Source organism: Boleophthalmus pectinirostris, unplaced genomic scaffold (assembly GCF_026225935.1).
Source record: "Boleophthalmus pectinirostris isolate CB_2022bp ecotype Guang Dong unplaced genomic scaffold, ASM2622593v1 HiC_scaffold_12, whole genome shotgun sequence".
In the NCBI taxonomy this organism is placed as follows: domain Eukaryota; kingdom Metazoa; phylum Chordata; class Actinopteri; order Gobiiformes; family Gobiidae; genus Boleophthalmus; species Boleophthalmus pectinirostris.
Window position 1 is genome coordinate 20,655,463 of NW_026571018.1, and position 25,431 is coordinate 20,680,893.

General features: G+C 39.1%; 2 protein-coding genes across 2 annotated transcripts; one reads left to right on the plus strand and one right to left on the minus strand.

Moving 5' to 3' along the window:
- Positions 1-1,697: 1,697 nt before the first annotated feature.
- Positions 1,698-24,113, minus strand: LOC110165024 (uncharacterized). Its single transcript, XM_020930173.2, has 23 exons — positions 23,972-24,113; positions 21,470-21,509; positions 20,228-20,453; positions 18,114-18,245; positions 15,875-15,998; positions 13,768-13,824; positions 13,469-13,673; positions 12,453-12,671; positions 11,983-12,132; positions 11,661-11,909; positions 8,615-10,938; positions 8,380-8,506; positions 8,133-8,238; positions 7,427-7,632; positions 7,135-7,286; positions 6,983-7,051; positions 6,206-6,354; positions 6,002-6,116; positions 5,579-5,766; positions 5,335-5,476; positions 4,887-5,013; positions 4,646-4,816; positions 1,698-4,172 (listed from the first exon to the last, which is right to left on the minus strand). Exons 5-23 carry the CDS (start codon positions 15,991-15,993, stop codon positions 4,149-4,151), a joined length of 4,899 nt encoding a protein of 1,632 aa, XP_020785832.1. The 5' UTR covers positions 15,994-15,998; positions 18,114-18,245; positions 20,228-20,453; positions 21,470-21,509; positions 23,972-24,113; the 3' UTR covers positions 1,698-4,148.
- On the plus strand, positions 22,918-24,660 carry LOC110165150 (endonuclease domain-containing 1 protein). Its single transcript, XM_020930321.2, has 2 exons — positions 22,918-23,255; positions 23,921-24,660. Exons 1-2 carry the CDS (start codon positions 22,959-22,961, stop codon positions 24,527-24,529), a joined length of 906 nt encoding a protein of 301 aa, XP_020785980.2. The 5' UTR covers positions 22,918-22,958; the 3' UTR covers positions 24,530-24,660.
- Positions 24,661-25,431: the final 771 nt, after the last annotated feature.

Here is a 25,431-nt window from a genome sequence, read left to right on the forward strand (position 1 = left end):
GTGTAGAGCTGGTTAAAATAATGAGTGATCAAAGGCAATATGGAACTTGAATGCAGCTGATAAAAAAACATGAAAAAGACCACGTAAGTAGTGCAGCTAACAATGACGGTGGTATTACGATGTATTTTATACGTTAATCTTAGGGGGTTGGTAGAGGAAGAGCAACCTTCCTGTCCTTGGAAGCGGGATATCCGTTGCTGTGGTCCTGGTTTACGGAGAGCATCTGCACATTTGGCAACCTCCTGTCCCCTCACCCTTGACCTGACAAAGACAAGGCCAAGAAGTCAACAACAATACCAAATAGGAAGAAGAACAGTTTAGAGTGGATTTTTAGTAGTGCCGGAAAGTGATCAAATACAAAAGTACATGCAGCAGATATTTGTGTGTTCTACTCCACTATATGGTAGAACTTCAACTTTTGCTAATGAAAAATCCACATAATTCTTTATAAACATCACCATATTTGACACTTTAACTGGTACTTCAGTACTTTTGGTTAAAGCATTTTTTGTTTGATATTTTAACTTGAATATTTGGTGTGCATCTATACTTTTACTTAAGTACAAAACTGAGTGCTTCTTTCGCCATAACTTTAGATAGTAAATTCTGTATCATATAGGTCTAGTGATTATGTTTTCTTTAGCCCTTATGGGTACTGCATAATCAGTAAAAATGTCATAGTTTCTGGAGCGGTTTGATTTGCTTGGCTTTTTAAATGGAGCAGCTGCAGCTTTGACAAGATGGTATCAGAAAAATGTAGGAGGGGGAGGAAAATGAGAAATGCCACTGTTCACTCCCTCAGTCAGTCCACAGCCCAGAAGAGGCAACGCGCATGGTCCATCAGTGCCATCCAGTGGTTTTACTTTGAACTGCAGCTGAGGAAAGAGGACGTAAATGTGGTCATTATAACACCAAAACGTCACTAATATCCAAAGCTATGGAAGCGAATTACCTTTATTTGTTGAGAAAAGACATGGGCTATAGGGGTCCAAAACTAGATAACGATATTACTACTATACCCAGGCTACAGCACAATTAGCTAGCCTACAAAAATGTGACTAAACAATACGCTAATTATGGGCATTAGAAGGTTATTTGGTTAGATTCAGTTAATAGACAATTTTATTTATTATTATTATTATTATTATTATTATTATTATTTTATTTATTTATTTATTTTTTGCTAAATCTGGGCATATAGTAGTTTGTAACACCATTTAGATTTTTCTGTTACCTGCAATTTATACTATGCTTCATCAGACTTCATCAGCCTTGCAAATGTGTGCTGATTCAGCTTTTGTTTTCAGTAGTTTAGTTTTAGCCATATTTGCTATATTCTGATTGGATGAAAGTTGATTGTAAACAATGAAATGTGTCACGTGGTCAAACATTAACGTGAACATAAAAGTTTACTTTACTGCAATCATTGTTTCTCTTTTTTTCATTCTCAAGAAAATATCTAAAGGTGCACTGGGTGTTTTCAGGTGGAGGGTCTACCAGATATTTGTACTCTTCACTTTTTACTTTACTGCTTGTCTCTATGGAGTTAGGCAAGTTTATGCCTTACTATGGAACATTCCAAGCAAATCAGCAGCATCTTTATGGATTAACAGAAGACACACCCTTTATCAGTTTAAAATGTATTACAGTTTCACTTATGTCTATACTGTACTGCTACAATGCATACACTAATGGTGAACAATTTATCAAAATCTTTTTTATTTCTTCAACAACAATACAATATGTCACAGAAAATCACAGAGGGATTTAAGACAGGTCTGGCTCAGGTTTTTTCTATGTGACTTCTCAAAGAAACAAGTGCAGCATGAATCAAACAAGTCAAGAGAACAAAAGGACATAAATACAGTCAAATAATTCAAATTAGACAAGACATGGGAAAGAAAACAAACCACGCCTTTACAAGTCAGATCCCCAAAAGTCTCAACAATAACATGAACAATCGCTTATGTTCATAAACCACTAATGCCTCACCATTCATGAGTTTTATACAATGAAAGAGAGCTGGAAAAGAGCTAATTTTGATACAGTACAAAGACATCATTTCATTTATGTAACCAGTCTTGTTATGGGTTGTAAAAGCACCAGAAATGTGAGTGTTGAGTCCATACATGATTTAATGCTGTTGATGAGGGGCACTGAGGCAAGGAGGGGTCTAGCACCATGTAAATAAACCTGCCCCCAATTGCACTTGCCCTCTCTACTCTCTTTTACCCTTGTACTTTTGAAAATACCTTGTAGCCCCTTCTTACATGAAGTACCTTTGATATGCAATAAATATGTCAGAAAAACAATGTACACTATAAATAATGTTAGCATTTACAATTTTCTCTAATATCCAACGAAAATGACAACAAAAAAGAGGTATAAAAGTGGGTTCAGAGCCCCACAATTCAATTAAAGAGAGTATTTATGAAGATATTAGAATATAGCAACAACAAAGCCGAAGCAAATGACTGAAGTATTCAAACAATATAAACAATACATTTGACTGAGAACAAAACTACATTGGTTCTTGCATTAGACTTTTAAACAATACATTATGTACATTGCATGGTGTGCACAGAGTGATGGGCGTGGGCAGAGCCAAGTTTGAAACATTCTATACACCAGTGAATTGGAAAATGTATTGTTAAGATGTTCACTGTTACACCTGTCTAACTGTGAGGTAAACTGAATTTATATAACAGTACTGTGCAGAGCTTGAGAAAACCTAAAATGCAGTTAAGAGCTCAATAAATAGAGAATTTAGCTTTTTAGTTGTAAATGCTTGGAAAATGCTTGGATCCAGCTTTGTCTTAAAGTGGTTCTGTATAATTTTGCAATACAGACCCATTGGCTATATAGTTAAATGCTTTTGCGCAGTACTGTCTATATAACAGATTGAGTCTTTATGTCTATTTACATGACATTTGAACTGTAAAACAACTGTCTGTATGTTTAAAAACAGACTTTACTTGATTTAAGTGCTAACAATGAACATGTAACCTAAGTGGACAGAGAAGTGCACACTGAGAGAACATTTTGGAGAAGTAAAATGCTGCAGCTCACCCGCTCGCCCTCACTGGCTTGCATGCTTTGATTGTGTGTCTCTAGGGACATTATTACTTAATCAGACTTCAAGGAGCTCAGCACATACCCCTTACTTTGTACTGCATCTATGCACACCAACGAGAACTCTATAAATTAATGCACAATTTACAATTTCTTATCTAATAACAAGAGAACACAAGAGGTATAAAACTGGGACTGTATTCCCATTCCAAAAATAAAACTGTGTTTTCATTTGTGTACAATAGAAACAACACCAAACACCGTTATCTGGAAATAGAATTGTAGTTTCCCACACAGACTTCCAACTAAGAATAAAACCATATTAGTCCTTTAGTAAACCCGTATTTTAGAGAAAATGTTTCCATTTGTTTGTATAGTTATTACATAAAAATGTGTCTTAAGTTTGAACCTCCAATTACCACTCCTCTAAATACAGTTCACAAGGCCAATGTGGTGTACTTCTAGGCTGGTATGTTATTTTTTAAGTATCTAAGCGGAATAAATATGAATTGGATAGCACCTCGAAGAGTATACATACAGAAATTACAAGTGACAATGTTACCTGAATACCAAAACAAAAACCAGTAGATGCCAAATGTGACAATCAGCTACTTGTGAGAAGAGGTCCCCCTGCTGGTACGACAGAATCACAGCAATGTCATGGACACAGAATAACTAGATTGGTGTAGAAAAGTTCCTAGTAGTAAATTTGCATAAAAGTACCTGAATTACACATAAAACCGGCTACTTGACGCTTTTGAAATCACAGCAGTGTCCGTTGAACAAAGAACCTGATTTTCAGTGCTAGCAAAGCTCACATTTATTTGTAAAAATGCTTCTTATATGAAAAATTAACCATTCTAGTCATTCTATTTCTACAACACACGTCCAATCAGCAGCTGGGGAAGACAGTGAGCTATTGTTGGATTGGCTGAGTATCCATGTTGTGTTTGTGTGATGTAAACAATACCGAGTAAACGTGATTGGCTGAAAAACAGGAACAGATTGCCTTCAGGACAATGTTTGTGCTGCCATTAGAGTTTTGGTTATGGCTGATAGACACCAGGGAGGAGCTGTCACTTTGGAATCTGCATTGGTGCCTGCGGAGGAGAGAATAAAAGAGTCAGCTGTGAATAGCACCAGAATAACACACATTCTACTTGTTATACTCACTTGAAATTAAGTGAGCATCTATGTACAAGTTATCTCCATGCTATATTAGTATGATAGTTTACTTTTTGTATGTTTGTAATCCAAATTCACTTAACCTTTATTCATAATAACAATACAATGTTGGATTAGGATGGTGACTTTCAAAGTACTCTGAAATACTTAAAAGTACTTTGCACTACATTATCGATTCCCTCCCCACAATACATCTCAGTAAGATACTTCGAACCACAACTGCCCTGGGGTAGACTGACAGAGGTAAAGCAGTCAATCTGCACCATTTAATCACCACTAATCTGACTCACACATCACATGAATAAATTGGTGAGGCGGGTGAAGTGTCTTAGTATTGATTACATTGTTCATAGAAAAGTAGATGCTTTTGTAAACACTTGACACTGACCAAAGTGAAGGTGTCATAGGTCCTCATCAGCTCCTCAATACGATACTGTTCCAGCACCACTACTCCTGTGAGGGCTGGACTCTTCCTCCGCGCACAGTCCTCGCAGTGCACCACATAGGACTTTTTACTGCTGCTTTCACTTGTTACAAACAGCAGGTTAAATACCTCCAGCTGCACACAAACAAGAGTCTCCTTAAGTCTAGGTTTTAGGATGAATTTAAAAGTATTTAAAAACTCTTACGTCACACTCATTGCAGTAATAAGCGGGCTCGTCCTTCACGCGGCTCTGATAGGAGATTTTCTTTCCAGATGCTACCAGCTGGTCTCTGAGAATCTGGATGTGCTTGATGGATTGCATCAGGCAGTGTCTGAATAAGATGGCAAGAAAAGGAGACATTTTTAAAAAGTGAAATAAAACTCAACCTGCAGACAAATATACTCAGAAGAGGGAGATCTTGTTTTCTACTGTATGTCAAGCCTAATAATAATTTTAGGTAATGGTTAGACCTGGTCACTGGGAAGGCTGCCATTTTACAAAAACATGTGTCTCTCAGAACTCTCTTAGAAGTTCTCAAAACTTTCCACAAAACTTTAACATACAGCAGATACATTCAAAATGTATTTAGTCAGTTTGCAGTACTGTTTTTAAAAACAGATTCTATATTGCCCTCAGTAAAGCCAGAACTTACTTGATCAACTTATGCGTGTCTGGGTCTGTGATCTTGATGGTTCGAGCCACATTCCATGAAACATGGATCATTGGGACGATTGACTTAACCTTCTTCACCTCATTCCACTCAAAGCGCTCCAGAGCCAGCTGATACTGGTATGCTGAAAGAGAAAATAAACCAGACAGCAGTGGGTGAGGATGGCGGCATGTGGGCCACTAGATTTAATTAGTAATATGAGATAACATCTTGCTTGGTAACTCACAGTTTAGTGGACCCACATTCCAGGCGATGTTGTTGCACCAGCCCACAGCCTGAACCCAGTGCACAGTCCCCGCATTGATCCAGACCAGGTCGCCCGGTCTCTGGATGAAGCGGTAAACAGGGATATTGGAGCTGTAGAGGTCTTCAAGGACTGGCCACCATGACCCAGTTAGGTAGTCTACACCATGTCTGAAGACAAATACAATTAAATCAGTTAAATTGGCAGTTATATGGAAACTGCCCACATAGTCCCTTCTGCTGCTCTGATATTGCATTGCTGTTGTTGATACCACAACACAGAAACAACTGGGATTGTATGCTGATGCTGTTGTTGATGTTTAGAATATACTGCATCTCAACCAGTAGAAATTCAAATCATGCAGGCCCTCTGATGTGAACAAAAAAGCAGACCCATTATACTCACTTCTCACAAAACTTGTTGATAGACTCCCAGTAATTTTCATGAACAGCAAACCATTCACAGTCACCAGGTCCAATATTGATGTTGACTGAGCAGAAATTATTGTTTTCTTGGTGACCTTATGGAAAAAAGTTACACATAATTTTAGATTAATCAAAATTTGAATGCAGAGGAAATATTATCCGAGTGCCTTGTATGGACAGATACCTGGAGTGCGACTGCCTGGCACCTTCATGTAGAGCTGCACAGTGTTCATGCCCAGGATGGTGTGACCCACGTGGCTCAGCATGTTGTTACTGGACTCCACTCTCATGAATGCTGGCAGCTTCAGCAGCTCCTGCAACTGTGGCTTCCACCTGTTTACACACAACAGGTCAGATAGCAAAGGCAATTAATCAAGTCAAAACATACAAGCAATAAAAAATACATACAAACAATATTCATAATGACAAGAGATGAGTAAACAATCCTCAGCTTTCTATTTTTCCTCTAACCTGGCCAGCAAGATGAATTCTCATGATAGTTGTGAGCTCAAAACTTATAAGAATCCATCTGACTGAGCTTCCACTGTCGCAATTGGGCCCGCTTAACCAGTTGGTCAGAACAATCACAGAGCAGTATTGTGGTTTGGGCAGAAGCCAAAAATGAACTACTCAAACAAACCAAAACAAAGATGGCAGTGCCAATGGATGTACCACCTATTTTAGTGGAAATATGCATTATTTTCTTTCTACAGAGGCTACTTGATTTATGCATTTATGGATGAGAAATATGTGTTTTCTCTAAAATGATATAAACAAAAGTAAAATTTCTTTGCTTGTTCTGCTGCAGTAATGCTTCGTCCCATCAGCTTCAGATATTCATCATGACATCCATCCTTTTCTCAAATCAATTCAGAGTGATACAGAGTGATCAGTCTGGTGTTAGCTTGATTATCTTCCCTGTATTTTGTTGAAAAACATATTTATCCCTATTGGATCTCACCTTTTAGGATCAGAGAGATCAATATTGGTCCCAAATTTTATAACCTTTCCTACTGGTTTCTGCTCTGAGCTGGAAAAAAAACAAGACTCAAGTCAGTATTATTTTAAGAAGTGGTGCTAATTTTCTCAAGCAGCATCAGTACTTGAGCTAACCTGGTGTTATTGGTACCAAGACCTTTACTAGCTGCAGAACTGACTTTGGCTGAGGTGCTTTTACTATTTGCTAATGATACAGATTTAGTTCGAGCAGATTCAGTTGACTTGTCTTCATCTTCCTCTTCTTCAGTCTCACTCTCTTTCTCATCCTGTAAGACATTTATATTGGTTAAAAATAAATTATATATATAATAATAATAATTATTATATATATTATTATATAATTATAATTATTATATAATAATTTATTTCTTGTCACTGTGTTAGCTCAAAGCAGAACAATGCACACCTCTAGACTCTCCTGGAAGCTGGAGGCCTGATATTGGGCATATTTGGCAATTGTGGTGTGTGAGCGGCTGCTTTCACAGGGCCATGTCTGAGAGGAGCCTTTCAGATCCCAGTTCTCGTCGGCGGGCTGTTGGACCTGAGTCCGCACCTCCACTGCATGGTCGGAGTTTGCCTCCACCAAGGACTTGGTGGAGAACAATCCAAGATCTAGTAAACAGAAAAAAAAAAAACATTGATAATCATCACTATAAGCACTGCAATAAAATGCAATATTATAATTCCAATATTATATATTATATACTAATATATTTTCAGTTAGGCTCTCACTCTTAAATGTCTTTTAGTATTTTATAAACCAATAGCAATAGCAGTAAAAACAAATATGCAGGTTATGGTACACTTCACTGTTTGCCCCCATGGGGAAATATATCCTCTGTATTTGACCCATGCTTCACTGGGCCAACTACTAGTATGTCAATAGCAGTGGGTTCAATCTTGATCAGATCTTGAGCTAGGCTTGGTCAGGATTACCTGAGCATGACAATTTCAGCTACTATATATTCTTTGAGTGTGATACAGGCAATCTTATGTCACTCACAAATATGTAAAAGCTAAAATAAATAAATACAGTAAGTACAATGTGTATACAAAAATAAAACAACAACAAACAAAGCAGTGAAATGTAAAGTCAATAAAAATAAACTTACTGAGACGGAGGGAGCCAGCCAGTCCTCTGATGACAGTAACAGCATTTTTAGGATCTGTACAGAACTGAAGGAGGACTGGAGAGAAGGCATCTCGCTTGCTCTCTAACTGTAAACACAACTCATAATTATTTTTTCTAGAAATGATGTAGACATGCATATATACAAATACATTCAATGCAATGAGCATTTTGTGATTATGAATGATTTTTTATGCAGTTTGGTGAGGTAATGTATGTAGAGAACTTACATAAATACTGGGAGTGGGAGGGTTGAGTTTGTCCCGAGGAATTGGGATTTGAACTTCAATGTTGGGCTTAACAGAAAAGGCCGGGAGCAGGTATGACTCCTTAAATTTCCCCTTCACCCTGACTCCCCTAGAACACAGAGATAAAAAGGCATGCATAAAGCCATGATTCATCAAAAAAAAAGAAAAAAAGAAAAAGAAACGTCTTTTGCACATTAATATTAGATGCTAGACTCACTTGCAGGCTTTGATCAGCTCAGAGGCCGTGTTGTGAATGCTGATTGTAGACAGAGGAATCCGCTGCTCCTCTACTTCAGATATGTTGTATGTTTGGCGCCCATCACTCTTGACTCGGACCAAAAGGATCTTAACCTCCTTGGACATGCCCAGAGACAGAGCTTTCAATTTGAGAGGGTCTTTTGGAGGTACTGGGGGTTTTGATGCTGGTGCAGTGACACATAATTTTGTCAGATTGATTGTTATAGTTGACCTTGAGGTCTTGTTTCCAGCTGCCTTTGTGATGTTTTTCTCATTCTGTTTTGTGTTTACAGTAGTGTGTGTGGCCTCCATGCTACCAATGTGTGGCTTCTTGTCTGCTTGGATGTCTTTGCTGTGTGAAGTTTGGTTTTCCTGAGTCTGCCCTTTCATGCTTTGTTGTAGGAGTTCTCTGCAGATGACCGGCACTGAGAATGAAACAGGCTTTTTACATTCAACTTTAATTTCATTTGTTTTGTTTTTATGACAAACAGCACTGCTTTCTGTTTTGTTTTTCTTCATTTTTGTTTCTTCTTCCTGGTTTCCATCGTGAGCTGGATGTTTTCTCTTTCTGTCCGAGTCAGGGCACTCTAGATTTGCAGTTCTTTCCTCTGTTTTGGCAGGCATGTGGATAAAGCCTGGGAGCGCAGTTGTGTGTGTTGTGGTTAGTGTGAGCTCAGCGCTTAGTGAGCTGTCCAGAAGAGGGGCCTGCAGCTTTTCATTATCGCCCTCCATATTGTTTTCTTTCTCTTCTTTCACAATACCATCTTCTTTTTGCCTTTTCTGCATGGGGCTATCATTAAAAGATGGACTCAAAACTGCACCTGAGGTAGAGTGAGCAGGTAACTCCTTAGTGGGTGTTGATGAAGAGGAGGCATCTTGATTCTCAAGACTGTGAATGTCTGGTTGTATTGAGAGAGATGAAGAATATTTCACTCCTTTTGAGTCCACACTAGGAGGCCCGCCAAAGGGACCACCCCGACACGGAATCCTCTGCCCTCCAAGAAAAGTGGCCAAGCTTTTAAAAACATCATCCATACCTTTTTTATGATTGTACACCAGACTATTGCTTTCTACCTTGTCTACTATAATGGGAAGCTCAAATGTACTATCTTTTGTGATTACATCAGTGTTACCATCAGAATCCATGTTATGTTCAGGACAAGGGGACTGCGTCGGGCTAGGCTGCAGGACAGGTCTACTTATTACTCCCTTTTCCAGTTCGTCATCATCTTCTACAGACACTGGAGAGCCTTGCCAACTTAGCACAGGTGGACTGTTTGCAGTATTGTCCATAGAATCCCTCAAACTTCCCATGATGCCTACAGGCTGCAGATCTGGGGCCTTGAGAATGGGTCTTTTCCCAATCTGGTTCCCACGGATGGGTTGCTCCAAGCTTACAGAACATGCTGTGCTGAGTGGCTCTAAGGCTTTGAACAGTAAGGAAGGGAGTGCATCTTGAGAGCTGGCGTGTGTGCCTTCCAGTACAGACGTGGTCTTTTCTACTGTCCTATCCTGCCTGTGTTTTGAATGGAGGGATCGCTTTAGTTTCTTCTTGAGGTGAGCCTTTGAGCTGGTGCTGTTCTTTTTCAGGGGTTTATGATTATCAGATTTGCAGGACTGCTTTGCTGAGGTGTGCCTGTCTCTACCGGGCAATGAGTGGATTTTAGAAGTATTCTGGATATTTGCAGCCAGTCTGTGGGATGCCTTGTCAGCCAGTTCACTTCTTTCTCTGCGTTTGCGATTTTCTGATATTTTTACTTTGACCTCTACTGTAGAACTGCATCTGGAGATGGAAGTAGCACCCTCATTTGAATCAATTCCTTTTCTTAATGCTTTAATTTTCTTTTTCTTCCTCTCATCTGAGGACTTCCCTTCTTTTTTCCTTCGCTGTTTTCTTTCTTCAGTCTTTCTGTCATCTTTATCTTCACCTGTTCGATTCTTTTTATCTTTTAGTTTTCTCTCTTTAGACTTAAGCTTGTTTTCTCTGGACTTGTGAGAGGACTGTTTGGATGTCAGGTGCTGTGGGATCTTCCTGCTCTTTTCTGAGGAGCCTGTGCTAGTGGATAATGTTACAGAGGGACTGGATCTTGGACTATGACTAGGACTCCTGTGGGCTTTCTGATGAGAACTTTTGCCAGGACTACCACGGTGGTTGATGGGGGAGCCTTCTCGTCGATGTGAAGCGGGACTGCATGGGGCATTTGGGCTGTTGGCAGTGGAATGTGTGGATGAAACAGTTGAAGCGTCTGCAGCAGAGGACTTGGAGGGACCTGGATCCCTTGAACTTCCCCAGTGCTGAGCCCCCTGGACAAAAACATAAAATATTTGTTTTGTGCAAAATAGAGAAATATAACAGCCTGATTTGTTATTGCTTTGTCTGGCTTTGTCTTTCACAGTATGGTATTAAACCTTTCTATTTTCATGGATACCCAACCAAACCAAGGTAAAGGTCAGATCTGTGGAGAGGCAACCCCACTCAGTCAGAATGCCTGTTTTTCTAGGTATTTTTGCGCTATAAACCATCTGTAATTTCATAATTAAAATGTTAAAAATTAATATAAGGTATAGCAGTTTAAGGTTATGCTATGGAACATTCCAGATAAAGAAATGACATATCCATAAGGGTGTCAGACCCCCAACTAAAGAGTTACATAGTGCAGCTTTAATGCAGCTTCAGATGACATTTTACCAATACATCAAGAATGTGCTAAAATGTTGCAGTAACTGTCTTGATTGAGGTTCAGTTATTGAAATGAACATAAATGGATCAAAACATTAACCTCTGTCTCTTTTTCTGATATTTTTTTAATAGTTTTAATAATAGACAATATACTTAATAATTTGGACTAACTGCAAAACAACTGCAATATTTTACTGTAAGTTTTTCAATATATCTCCCATTTCCTGCTAACACTCATAAATCATTTTTAATCTTAGGCAAAATTTTCTGCAAAGTTTTATTACTGTGTCCAGTTGATTAGCATTGTCCAACTACTTGAAAAACAATATTATAGACAGCTTCTTACTAGTCTTTGCTTGTAGTTGCGTGAGTCCTTGTCCTCCACAGGGTGCGGTGGGGAGTTGTGCTGTTGTGTTCTGCTGAGGCCAGTGTGCCGTTGATGGTGGTGGGGGTTTTGGTGACTATAAGGCACACGAGTGTGATCTGCTGGTGAACAGGGGGTCTTACGTTCGTCTTTTCCCCTGCCTTCATGATGTGGGGGTCGACTCAAAGATGTTACATTGCTTTTCCCTCCAGAATGTGGTTTTAAGGATTCCTTCAACAGTATTTAGTGTCAGCATGAATATTATGTCATTTCATAAGTTATATAAGTTAAAAATTGACTATACCTGATGCTGAGAGGTTGAGGGCCTAGAGTCAGAGTACTGTCCTGGCCTGTCTCCCAGATTTTTCCAGTCTTCTTGGTTGCTGCGGTGGTACCGTGATGGTGACGGAGGATGGGTAGGTAATGTTGAATGCCTTGAGCCAGGATGAAATGACTAAAAAAGAAAATATGAAAAGTGGCCACATTATAACTGGCATTAAAGTTAGAATTAATGTTAAAGCTGCAATATAGATACAAAAATGTTACATTGCAAAGTGGTAAGAGACATAATATTTTCTTTAAGAATATGAAACAATGATCGTAGAAAGGCTCACAATCGTTATACATGTATGTTGTCATAGAAACAAAATGTGTGCTTTGTCTTCTTTCTTTTTTCATCTTAACACATAGCCACCCCAGAGTTGACTCAATGTCCACACTTTTCTACAGTGAAAGAATCTCTCCTTTGTCAGGGTCTTGGCCACGTGCTCTCACCTGCTCAGAGTCCCTTCTCCTCTTGACTGGACACTCTTCTCGAGGGGACAAAGGTTGAGGTGGGCTGTGCTGGTGAAACTGCTCTCTACGCTGGTGGAGGGCGGGTCGTTTCCATGGTAACGGTCTGTTGTTTACCAGTCTACCTGGAAAACTCCTTCTACAATCTGACGGGGCAAATCTATCCGGCAGTGACGGGAGATCTCTGCTGCGATGAGGAGGCTACAACACACAGCCAACATTAAAGCAAACCTATTATATAAAATTTACTTTTCAGAGCTTTTAACCATATTATAGTTGTTTTCCTTCTCATTTACCCTCAAAGTGTATTTGGAGTGATTCGTGCATGTTTGAGCAATCTTTAATCACTTATTTTCAAGACACCATATTGCCTATGAGTCCCATTTTCACTGCCACCGGCATACGCCCACTGCTTTGTACTTGTTATCCAATTAAATTTTCTTAATCTGTGATGTGCAGGATTCGGCAGTGTTGTGTAGTCATTTTGGTACAAATGAAAAAAAAAAAAATAGGAGGAGCCGACAGCTACATGACCGATGTGATGATATTTACGCCGACGTAAACTCCCATTGAGGACCACAGTTCCCTAATGCAGAAGTCAGCAAACATGTTTCTTTTAAGTAATTTTAGATTAATATTGCTTTTTAAAATGTGCAAATTATAACATAATGATCCATGGAATGGCATTAAACAAAATTCTCTCCATGGAGACAAGCAGATGATGTCACCAGGTCAAGTTACAGATTAGATCTGTGGACAGCATAGAGCACAACCCCACACACAGTAAGAATGCCTGTGTATTTTCTATACAAAAAACACCAGTAACTGAACAAATTCAAGATACATATGTTTAACGTCTTACGCATTCCAATTAAAGCAATATCTCCATGGAAACAGGTGGCGGACTCTCCACCAAAAAAGTTACATAGTGAACCTTTAATCTGATATCTGAACATACAAAACAGTTCTGTATGTGTGTTTTGCACAGCAGTTCTTACCAAAGAGTTACCATTGTTGTTCCAGTTGGTGTAGTGCTCTCCCGGCCCTGGTAGATACCCGCTGCCCCCTCTACTATGGAAAGAGCGCATAGAATCATGGTGCCAGCTCTGGGTCTTGTATGGCTGCTCTTTGCCATCCCAAACACGCATGGGGTGCCCCTTTGATAGATTCTTGCCTGGGACATGGCCAACTGATCTGTCCTCTCTGAGTAAAAACCACAAGCATAAAAGCTAACCAAGTGTTGTGGTGTTGTGTTAGGGAAAAAAAAAAAAACATGGGTGTGAAATGCAGCACTAACCTATTGTAGAGGCGATATGATGGTGGATGGTGTGGTTGGTTGCGCCCCTCTTGGCATCTAGAAGAAAAAAAAACAGTAATTATTGTTAATATAAATATAAGATGTTATGGTATCTCAGGAGAGCTGCATAGTTAGAACAGATGCTGGTGTTGCTACAGGGACATAACAATAGTAATGACACTCATTTGTGTAGTGTATATGTATATAAATGTATGTTCGTGATAGGAAATTGCTGTTTTGTTGTGTCTTATCTCCATGGAAGCTTTTCTTTCCCACCATAATTACATGTCTAAGTTTTCTTCTATCATTGCCATTTACTTGGAAGTCCAGACTGCAACAATTAAGGACTAAAATGTCAAGCCATAACCCCAACCGCTTGTTTTATTTTGTGTCTCAAATGAGGCAGGGAAAATATTTATATATAAAATACCTGCATAGTTCAAGACGCTGTGTTGTACGTACCAATTCTCAACAAGCAGGATTTACCTTTTCCAGCAGTTATCCCCCACAGCATCACACAACAATCCAATGCAATAAAACCCAGGTTGGGATTATTGTACCACTAAACTCCCTAATTATTGCTTAACAGCCAAATACACAGCAACACATTAAAATCCATCTACTCTCAACATTGAGTATTCAAGTAGAAGCTTCCCAAAAGTGTTCCCAAATAATAATCATTCATTTCATTTCACAATCTAACCAGTTATATGTAAATGATTAATACTTTATACACGTTTAGTCTTAGTAATAGAATATGTAGGGATAGGAAGATTGTACTACTGTACTGTGGACATCTCCAGCTTGTTGATAGCCTTATGTCATCAAATGTTATAATACAAAGGAAGCATGCCCAGACTTGAATGTGCAATACTACCCTAAAAGAAATTAATTTATCTTTGTAACTCTCAAGAATACTTGAATCCACTTTTGTACAAAATGAAAATGAATTTGGGTTTTTTTCCCTCTCTCTCTTTTAATGTTAATTATTATTTGATGATTGTTGTTGTTTGTTTTGATTTCTTTGTATTGTAATTTTAATGTCTTTCTTATTCTGTAAAGAATTACTTTGTGTATGAATTGTACTATACAAATAAACTTGTCTTACCTTGCCTTGCTATTTATGTAATCTAACCACACTTAAGTTGTTCTTCAGGTCAAGTTGGAGTTTTCTATTAAAAGAGCAGCTATGACATGACTGTTCATTTGTAGCACAAATCTCTAATCAGACACTAATAGCTCTAGCCATCATCATATTCATTGCAGTCACAATCAGCTTCCTCATTCAGAGTCCTGGTTCTCACACTGCAGATGGAGACATGCTCCCAGCTGCAGCTCAAGAGACACAAGATGAATAGGCTCATTACAGCCAGTTCATCAGTCAGCTTCTAATGTGTTTCTGAACTTGAATCAGTGCAAACCTCTACTCTTGGCCCACAACGATGACCCTTTGCACACAGAGATAGCGTCACAAGTATGCATGTCCAATGCAACTTTTCCAGATAAAGATTTTGTTATTTTGAAGCGTCAATTTTGTATTACTATATTTCTGTATTTTATTTTTATTTATAGATACACATTTGTATAATTATACCTTATTTGACACCAGTCTCTTGCTATGTTTGCTACTTATTTTGAATTATTACAATCGTTATAATAATTATTATTAGAATTTATTTTTGTTTTCCCTTACAATCAATAAAGTTTATCTTAGTCTAAGTCAATAATCAGCTTTCATAATTAACCGGTAGTCCACAGTCAATCCTTTATCTGTAAAAGTATGTGGTTTGGAGCAGAGTTTGGACTTTGGAGGAAGAAATTTGACTATTTTTGTGTGAATGGCACTGATTAAAAATCTGAATTATTTATATTATTAATACTGAAAGCCATTTCACAAACTAAACTGAGTTGAATAGTTTTCAAGCTTCACTCTCATTGCCATGCAGTTTTATTCAGCACGCAAGTGACATACTGTATAAGTTGAATTAATTTAGGTGTAAACCCTTTTATTTTGAACAGAAATAGCTCAGTTTGATATCTGTGGCACTAGATAAACAAATAGTAAAAGCTTAGATAAAGGTTTGAGTTTTGCAATAGTGCTACTGACCTTTGAGCGTGGCTCCAGGGCCGACTCTGTACAGAGGGCCACTGTCCTCTGTTAGGTCCTCCAGCTGGGTAGGAGTCCCATGTGTTACGGCCTGAGTACAGCTCCGCGGGGTGATACATGCAGCCTGCCACAAAGAGAGTGTCACTGGACAACACTGAACAGCACGAACACATGCATACACACACACACACACACACACACACACACATACATACATACAGGGATTTCCTCATAAGTGCTGTATAAGGAATCCCCTACACATTATACTTGGATCTGAAAACTTTGCTGTACACCATATGTAACTACGGGTAAACTGCTAAGGTATTATATTCAGTCACATTTAACAATGTAGAAGTCAGAAGTGTACTGCAGTGTAGTATTGTGATCAGTATTATAATTTATTAGATTTGCAGTAAACGTTTATAATGTTGGATTCTGTTTGGTGTGCACATTGTAAACAATTCCAGTTGATATAAGACAGAAATATGAACTAATAAACATATTCAAGAATCACATTCATATAAGAACATGTTTGAAGAGATCTAAACTACAGGTACAACAAGACTTCCTTATAAAAAATGATATTTTGTTCTCTGCAGGGGACATTCTATTAACTAAATATTTGCAGCCTTTGTGATTTAATAAATACATTGCAATACATAGTGCAGCCCTACTACAGATGTGTGACTACAGCGTGTGAAAGCTCCTTTTGTGTTTTTGTTAGCTGCGCTGGACCTGTTCAGTGGACATATCATCAGTCAGCCACAGCTGCATTGGGCATTCTGCCTCTCTAATCACTGCTTCCCAGCAGCCACCACAGCCAGTGGCCATGCAGAGACAGACACAACATGCACTAAGAGGAAAGACCATGGCAACCTCACTGTAAGAACAAAGAGAGGAAACATGAGCAGAGACTGAAAGACTCAATAAGTCTCAGCTTATTTACAAATATCTGCTTTAAAGTCTTTTAAAATCATGTCCCATGTCTAACAAGGGTTATTAAAAGTAGCGCTGCAATAGGAACTTCACTTTTATTAATGGATTTCTAACAGCTTCTTAACTTAAGCTGCAAATTAGAAGGTGTCTATATTTTATACTATACTTTATACTATATATTTTATACTATTAGTATACATTTTACAGTGTTGTTAAAAAGATTCTGTTTTATTGAGCATCCCCACTTGTTGGGTTTGTTCCACAAAGGTTTGTTTGTGATGACATGGGTGTTGCTCTGCTACAATGACCCCACTGTGAGTGGTGAAAGAGCTAAGTGAATGACTTTAGAGCAGTTCCCTCTGGTTAGAAAGGACACCAAACAGATACACTTTACTGCAAGGGCCTCTGGCTTTTTAGAGTCAGCTATCAGATATTACTCTTACTGGAAGAAATGGACAAAGAGTTCCTATGCACTGACAACATTAGCCTCAATACAAAATGCTGCACAAACTGTGTGATAATATCTTAACATCCTGTTTATAAAGTGTATTCATGTGTTCAGGACTGTAGCTACCAGCTGATGCCCAGTAGTATTAAAATAATGTATCCATGATGAAATATTCATACATAGCAGTATTCTTGTGAGAAATCTTGCCTCCTCACTGCTTGGTATGCTGCAAGCAATACATTGTTAGACACCATGTTTCAATTGCTCTGTTTGTTTGACAAGAAAAGACTGCTATTCTCGCCTTAACCCTAAGCTCGCTACAAGGGAAGATTATAACAGCTACAGAGAGCCCATCTGGTTTAGACCTTCCCATTTGCATTGTGGAATTTACTTTTTTAGCACAGTTGTAATGCCTTGCTTCCATTTAACTTTTAAATGTGACTGCCTAACAATGCTGCTGTGCTGTGTATTGAATCCATATGTGTAGAGTTCATTGGAGACATCTGGAATCAAACTCAGAGGCCAAATGATGTCATGAACAGAAAGGTTAACTTTGCTGTTAGGCAAAAGCTTTGTTTTACAACAGGATAACCCAAGACAAAGAATGTGCAGTGCAAGCACACATCCAACAATTAATCTGAGCAGTGTTAAAAGTCAGCTGCCACAAAGTGATAAAACTACAACACCATTTCCGTCACCAAGGAAACCCCGGTGAGGGATTTTTCTACAGAGGAAAAATTCTGCATTCATTCATGTGTCTGCAGAACACTTTTTGTCCAGTGAGGGGTTTCTATGGTATCTGCATCACAGATTTATTGTCTTAACTATATTTATGTCAAAATGCATTTGAGTTACCTTCACAATGACTGCTGAAGAAAAAGGAGGCAGATTTCCTGGTCCAACTTCGACACTGTCAGGTAAAGATTGCAAGACAGCAGACTTCTGCAGGCTCCGATCTCTTTAAATAGACATGCTCGCTCCCACTGGCTTTTGGAAAACACAGAAACATAGAGTGAAGGGAGTGAGGAAATACCCCAGTCAGTTGGTGCACACATGTACAGGTCAGAAAGAATGTGCTGTGTTGTTCACGGTCTCCCAGCCTCTCCTCAGATATCACTGTTATGTACCTCACTTGTTTTCTCTGACTGAGGACATGTGTTTCTGGACAGTAATTACTGCAGTTCTACCCTCTCAAAACAAAGACATTTGATATGAGAAATTAAGATATAAACATGCTCAGTTTATTTAGTTTGTCCTTCTACTGTGTGAATATTGCTTTACAATCTTTACAACTTGTCTTAAATGAGACCTTTCTGATATCTAATATCACAGCCTTCTTTTCTCTTGCTTGCACAGAGTATTGCCTGGCTTTGCCTCACCCCCCTCCCTTTCTACATGCTGTGTCCTTGTATCCGTGGCAACCGATGATATCATTTCGTCCAGAGCCGGGAGCTTCCAGCAAGGTGTGGAATGTTAGCATGCACATGTGAGTGGGAATGGGCTGCATAAAAGATTGAAATATCTTACATGAATCAGTGAGTAAAATGTGAATTGTGGTGTTTATCTAAAGGCAAAAGTCCAACTATTTAATGTGAAAACATACAGCCCACTATAATGATGGTAACTGTGTTCTTGGGTGCTGCAGCAGACAGTTGCAGGAGTGCTGTTCATGTCTCACCCAGATCTTAGTGTAATTATGGTGTAATTGTCATGTAATATAGTGTTCCTGTGTGTGTATATGTGTGCTGCAGGAAGGATACAGATCCTATGCCATAAAAGGAAGGATGGGCTGCACCAGACCAGGCCTGTCTCTGGTGGCTCCTACAGCCGCTCACTAACACAAGGAGTGCAGACATGGTGGGAACAGATGGAGCAACATGGCACAGACACCGGCAGACCAGCTCCACCAACGCACAAGTGGACAGTGTGTCATGTCAATAGAAGTGGGACTAAAATAGTGTCACAATCACAGAGAAGCAACATACAGTATCTGATTTTCTAAAAATAACATCCCCACAGCCTGCACAGCTCCGTCCCCTTCTCCCCTTCCATAAAAGCCGCCTGAGCCAGCGTGTGCTCCATAAAGCACGGCCCTCCGAGGGGTACTGGAATGTACCAAGGCAAGGTCAAGAACAAGAAAGAGGGGTGTCTCTCAACAGACAATGCCCCATAGTCACAAATTTATGAACAAAAGCAGTGGATCGGGTTAACCGGTTCAAAGATGGCTGTGTTTGTGTGTGTGTCTGTGTGCTAGACAGCTTCCTGGTGAGGTTGCCATCTCGGATGAAATATCCAGGTGGTTGTCTAAGCCTGGGGTAATACCGGCTGATTTACCTGATAAAAGTCCCTGTTTTAGGTCATATATTAAAGGCATCTCATTTATAAATACGATTTTAAACAACTTAACATATATACATTGGTGTCACTCTGGGCAAAGCTAAGTTTTATTAAAGGCAAGCCCAGAATGCCTCCAAGTCTAGACTTGAATTCAAATGAGATTAATCTTAGTTTACCTACTAAGCACTATCAGCCTCCAAACACCCACTGTGTGTCTGCTATTCAACAGTTATAGGCGAGTACAGCTGTAACCACAACACTGTGCTACTGCAACAGTTCCCTTCGCCTCCACATTCATCATTTCTAAATTCCTGCTCCTACACTCAAGTGTGTGCACGTAAGCCCTGTGTGTGTGTGTGTGTGTGTGTATGTGTGTGTGTGTGTGCGTGCATGTGAGCTCTGCGTGTGTGTGTCTGTGTTTCATGCATGAATGTGCAGCACAGTCTGCAGACAGCTACTGCAGTGTCTTCAGTCAAGACACACCACAGCAGATTAAGGCATGGCTCAAAAGGACAAATCAAGAGAAAAAAGCAATCGCATTCACTCCTATGGAGTGTCACTGTAGGCAGGACATTTAAATTAAAGAGACAAGCGCCTGAACATCCTGTGAAGTGAGCGACCGCTCTCTTTACCTCTTTCAGTGAGTGCTCTTTGGTCCTCACACCCTCTGCGACCCTTGTCCCCTGGTCCTCCCTTTCACTCCTCACCACCTTGTCTCTCCCGGTCCTCTCCTGTCTCCTTTCTTCCCCTTTCCTCCTCTTCCTGTTTCCACTCCGCTCTCTGATGCTCGGCTCTCACATCAGACCGATCCATGTGCTGAGACCAAGGGGGCGGGACAAGTAGCTGCCAGTACGAGCCCTGAGCCAATCAGAGAGGAGAATCTCTTATCTATCACATTTGGCTGTGAACAGACGGGTAAGAGGAGGGGAATAATAGCAGACAGAGACATGGAGGAGCTCTTTCTTTGCTCTCTTCCTGTGTGAGTGCATACAGTAGGCACTATGTGTGTGTGGAACAAGTGAGCATTGGAACTGTGCCAGTACAGTAGAGCAAATATGTTAAATCTCTCCACAGATGTGAAGCTGACATTTTTCATCAGGTTCACCAACACAATGCACTGATAACTAATTACTTTTTCTGGAACATGTTTTACTTTAACGAAAATGTACTAGTAAATAGACAGTAACTCTAATGATTACTATCAGGAGGAAGGAACTACTATTCTTAAACACACATCCTTAGCTAAATGTATTATTATAGTCAGCTGGTATGCACACTATGGCCAGTATTTTGTATTAAGTGGCATTTTCAGCATCTTGTTGAATTAAAACCAAAAAAAAGGAAGGGTGTTGAGGTGACAGACTACAAAAGTTCATCTGAGCTCAAATGTCAAGTGCCAAGACAACCACAGGAGGAGGGGCTACAGCTCCGGGCTCTGCTTTGTGCCCTAAATGCAAAATCCCTGTGCACTTCTCTAATCTTTTCACAGCCTGTGGCTTCAGAGGAGAGGGCTCGTCTGATGAGAGACCACACACACAGAGAGATGAGGTCTGAAACAGCAGCGGTAGAGGCAGGCGAGTGAAATGGTGGAGGCAGACCGCTGACAGATTTCTGCCTTTAAGTGCCTTAGCAACAGCCATGTTAAGCTGAAACTCCATTGGACACTGCTCTAGCCCATGTGGCTATTTGGACCAATCAGCAAGCTTTGCAGCAGAACTGAGCAAAGACAGTCCACAGGCAACTAGGAGTTCGCTAAATCATGCCCCCTGGTGGCACAGACAGTCATACATTAAATAAAATATCTATGTTTGAAACAATTAATGTTTTATCATTTAAGTGTTTATAACAGAAGATTCAAGTAATACATTACTTACTGTCACCTTTTAAAATTCATTTTCCGCAGGATGCTGCCATCTGCAGAAAACAAAGAAGAAATTAGATTAGAATGCTTAATAATAATTAAAAGTTCTTAGATAGGTTATCTTGTATATGACAACATGCTGTACTTTCTATCAAAGAATTATAACAGCTCTTTAAGAGTAAATAGATAAAACGTTAAATCAACAAACAAGCTTGCAGTGTCCCCAAGTGGTTAATATGTTTTACTACATGTAGATGGAACGTGCAGAAAACCATGTAGGCTCTCTGCATTGAATTGTAAATGTGAACCATTTATTAAACTGTTGCTGAATAATACTAAATAAAATTTTTATAAATGTTAAATGAGCAAAATATAAAAATGTAAGAGGTATGTAGTACATAGATTAATTCAATAAATGGCAAATTGCTGCCCGCTAAATTATGTTTGTCCATATAACTGCATCATCAGCACTAGTTCCATAAGTTATGGATGCCATAACTCAAGATTAGAGTGCATGGCCTGGCAGGGCAAAAACTACAACCAGTCACCATAACTGACTTATCATGTCAATGAGAGACACTGTTGCTCAAGTTTATATGACACAACATTTGCATTTACCTTAGATGAAACAGCATACATTTATATTCACGCTCTACCACTTAATCCATTTATCCACAAATGCCATAATTAATATAATAATATAATAAGTGACTAATAAATTAAACAAATGGTTTTAGTTTATAAATAACTGATATGTCATTGCCATTTTTTAGCAATTATCTTATTCTTTTATTTGAGCTGTATCAAAAAACTTGAAATCACCTGTGTATCACCTGTGAATTAAAGGTATTATATTATCCAATATTGATTGAGCTTTTAGCAATGTTATTGCATATTGTTAAAATGTTGTTGTAAAAAACATACCTGAGTTGTATTTTGTTTCATTCACACATGGACCTGGATTATTAGGTTGTTCTGTTCCAAATTGTTATGTCATGAAGCAGCAATTTTCAAGTTAACAGCTACCTTTTACCTTTTGTCCAGCAGAAATTGGAAAGCTCAAGGCTGAAATTATCCAAATGATTCTCGTGAAGGTGTATGGAACACATTGGAGCACGTCCTGTATTACCACATGACACCACAAGATGGAACAGTGTTTTCCATTTGAGAAAAGAATTCAGCCTAAATATATAGAGTTTGTGTGTTAAACATGTGTGAATGAAACGAAACAAAACTGCAGGTATGTTTTTGTTGAGGACACATTTTACAGTCCATTTAAGCTTATAGTTTCTCAATAGATAGCAAGTGGCATATTTTGCATTTTAGTACACTTGCACTACATCCTATTTGTCTATCTCTTATAAAGTCAAATGTATAATCAACCACTCCTTCTTTGGTCATTCTAACAGTCATACCTTTACATATAACATCTACTACATTTTCATCACTGCACACTTTTGTAGCTCAGTTACAGAGCACACAGCGCCAGCAAAAGAACCACGATGCAGTCCTTATTTCTATCTTTAAACCTTTTTGTGTGCTTTTTGCCTTTAACTTTGGCAACAGTAGTTCCTGACTTTAATCACGTGGAGAGATGCAAGGACTCCCTGTATATGGGAACACCACCGCGGGGCTTTACTGACATGGGGCTGAAAAAAATCTGCCAGCGCTATGCAGACAAGCCTCGCTATGTGACCTTATATGACCCCAAAAAGAGGATTCCGGTGTATTCTGCCTACTCATTCAAGAAAACCGAGGGGGATAGACGAGTGGACTATCCCTGGATGTATGAACCACAGGTAGGGGAATGTGTGTGTGTCTGAAACCACGCCAATGAATACCTAATAATAACATTTTTTTTTTTTACCTTCACTAGAGTCAATTCAGAGTGACATGTTGAAAATTGTTGGCCATTCACAATATATAATTGTCAGTTGCTCTGGCAGTGGTGTAAAATTGTCATGACTCTAAAAACCCATGGACAGGTAATAATAGAAAGAAGAGAATGGATGGCTAATAAGATTTTAATTCGTTCCAAGTATGTATACCAAGTTGTACAGTAAATGAACACATAAGAGTAAAGCAAAGTAGAAATTCAATTCTGTCAACTGGACAAAAGTTTGAATAGGCTACAAAATGTAATTACTCATGAATATACTACTACTCTTAGTGACATGTGAAGAGTTGACTTGCAGAAATGGATAAGTGTCACGCACAGGTTTACTGTATCCTCTTTGTAGTGTGTTCAAAACAAGTAAAAAAAAAAAAAAAAAAAAAAAAAAAAAAAAAACTTCAGTAGACATTTTCAGTTTTGCAATTGAACTCTTATGTGAACTCTTACTAAACTGATACTGATCCTAATACAATGTTAAAAAAATCTTTCAAAAATGTATTGTAAAAAGATTACAGCGAATAACTCTACAAATCATGATAAATCGCTTTGTGTGTTTGTAATTGTTTTTAGTTGGCTGAAACAGATGGAAATGGAAACATGCTGCCCTTCCCCACTGGATACCTGCATATGAAGTTTGAAGACAGCCAGGCGGTCCTTGATGACTATTCGGACGTGGTTCTCTATGAGAGAGGTCACCTGAATCCTGACCAGCACCAGTCCACTCCACATGACCGTGCCGCTACTTACACTTTGACCAATGTAGTCCCTGAGATCCGTGAGTTCAACATTGGCCCATGGCGTGAGTATGAAGAGCGCATCCGAGTCCGTCTAAACAACTTCTGTCGTGGCACTGCCTTCATTGTAACTGGGGTGACCACCAGGGGTAACATGATTCGCCGTAACAACCAGGACCGGGTGGCTATCCCAGAAGACAAGTGGTCTGCTTACTGCTGCACAGAATATGACAGAAATGCACCCCATGATGTCCGAATTCGATTCCCATCCCACGCAGCTCTGGCCAAAAATGCCAAAGAGGGCAACAGTGTCCATGAGATGACAGTAATGGAGCTGGAGACATTCCTCAAAGATAACCTGGAGGTTGACCAAAACTTGCAGATCTTCTATGACAACTGCATTTCTCCATCACCACTTCCTGTTTACCTGCAACATACCATCTAAATATCTAAATGTGTTCAAGCTAGCAACCATTGTGATTGAGAAATTAATTAAGCTCTAAGTTACTGTTGAGTTTCATTTGGCCTGTTACTTATTTTAACTTCTCTTGTGAAATAAAGCCAAAATAGTTTGTCTTTGTTCTTTTTTTGTTTGTTTGTTCAGTTTTGAATAAATTCAAGCTATATGATTAAAGCCATACTTTGAAAATCCAAGCAAAGCAATAGCATCTCCATAGAGACAAGCAGGTGACATACACTCTACTGGAAAATTACATACTGCCTCTTTAACATTCTGTACATCTTATCATTCATTACATTTTCCAGATTACTGACAGAAGGATTCATCATAATTTTGGTCATGTAGATGATGCCGAAGATCCTGAACTACGATATGCTCATGCTTCATAAAGAATTTACATCCTTGTCACTACATGAAAAAAAGTGTTTTATCACATGGTTGCGGTATAACAGCTAATGCCATTGTGAAATGCCTTTTATCTAAGGATGGTTCATGTTAACAGCACGTGCCTCTGCCTGGTGTGTGATACATGAGGATATCCTTCTCTGCAGTATATGCCCTCTATCGCCATCTAGTGGCGAGTTCTGAGTATTACTTTTGAAATTATTTTCATACTATTAAAACTCTTGTAAGATGTGGATATTATGCTGCCACTTTGTCTATCAAGATAAAATATCGTTCTGAATTTAAATATCGCATTCTCAGAACAGAAAAAAGCGCTTTCTCAGTCCTTGGCAGTGCATCCTCTGAACAGCTCCATCGCATTTTCTGTTCACCCATATAAACAATGTAGATTAAAACATGCCAGGGGCATTGTAACACGAGGTAACATATATGTAGCTGTACGTTAGTTTACATTTCCCCATAGTTTTATTTTATTTGACTTT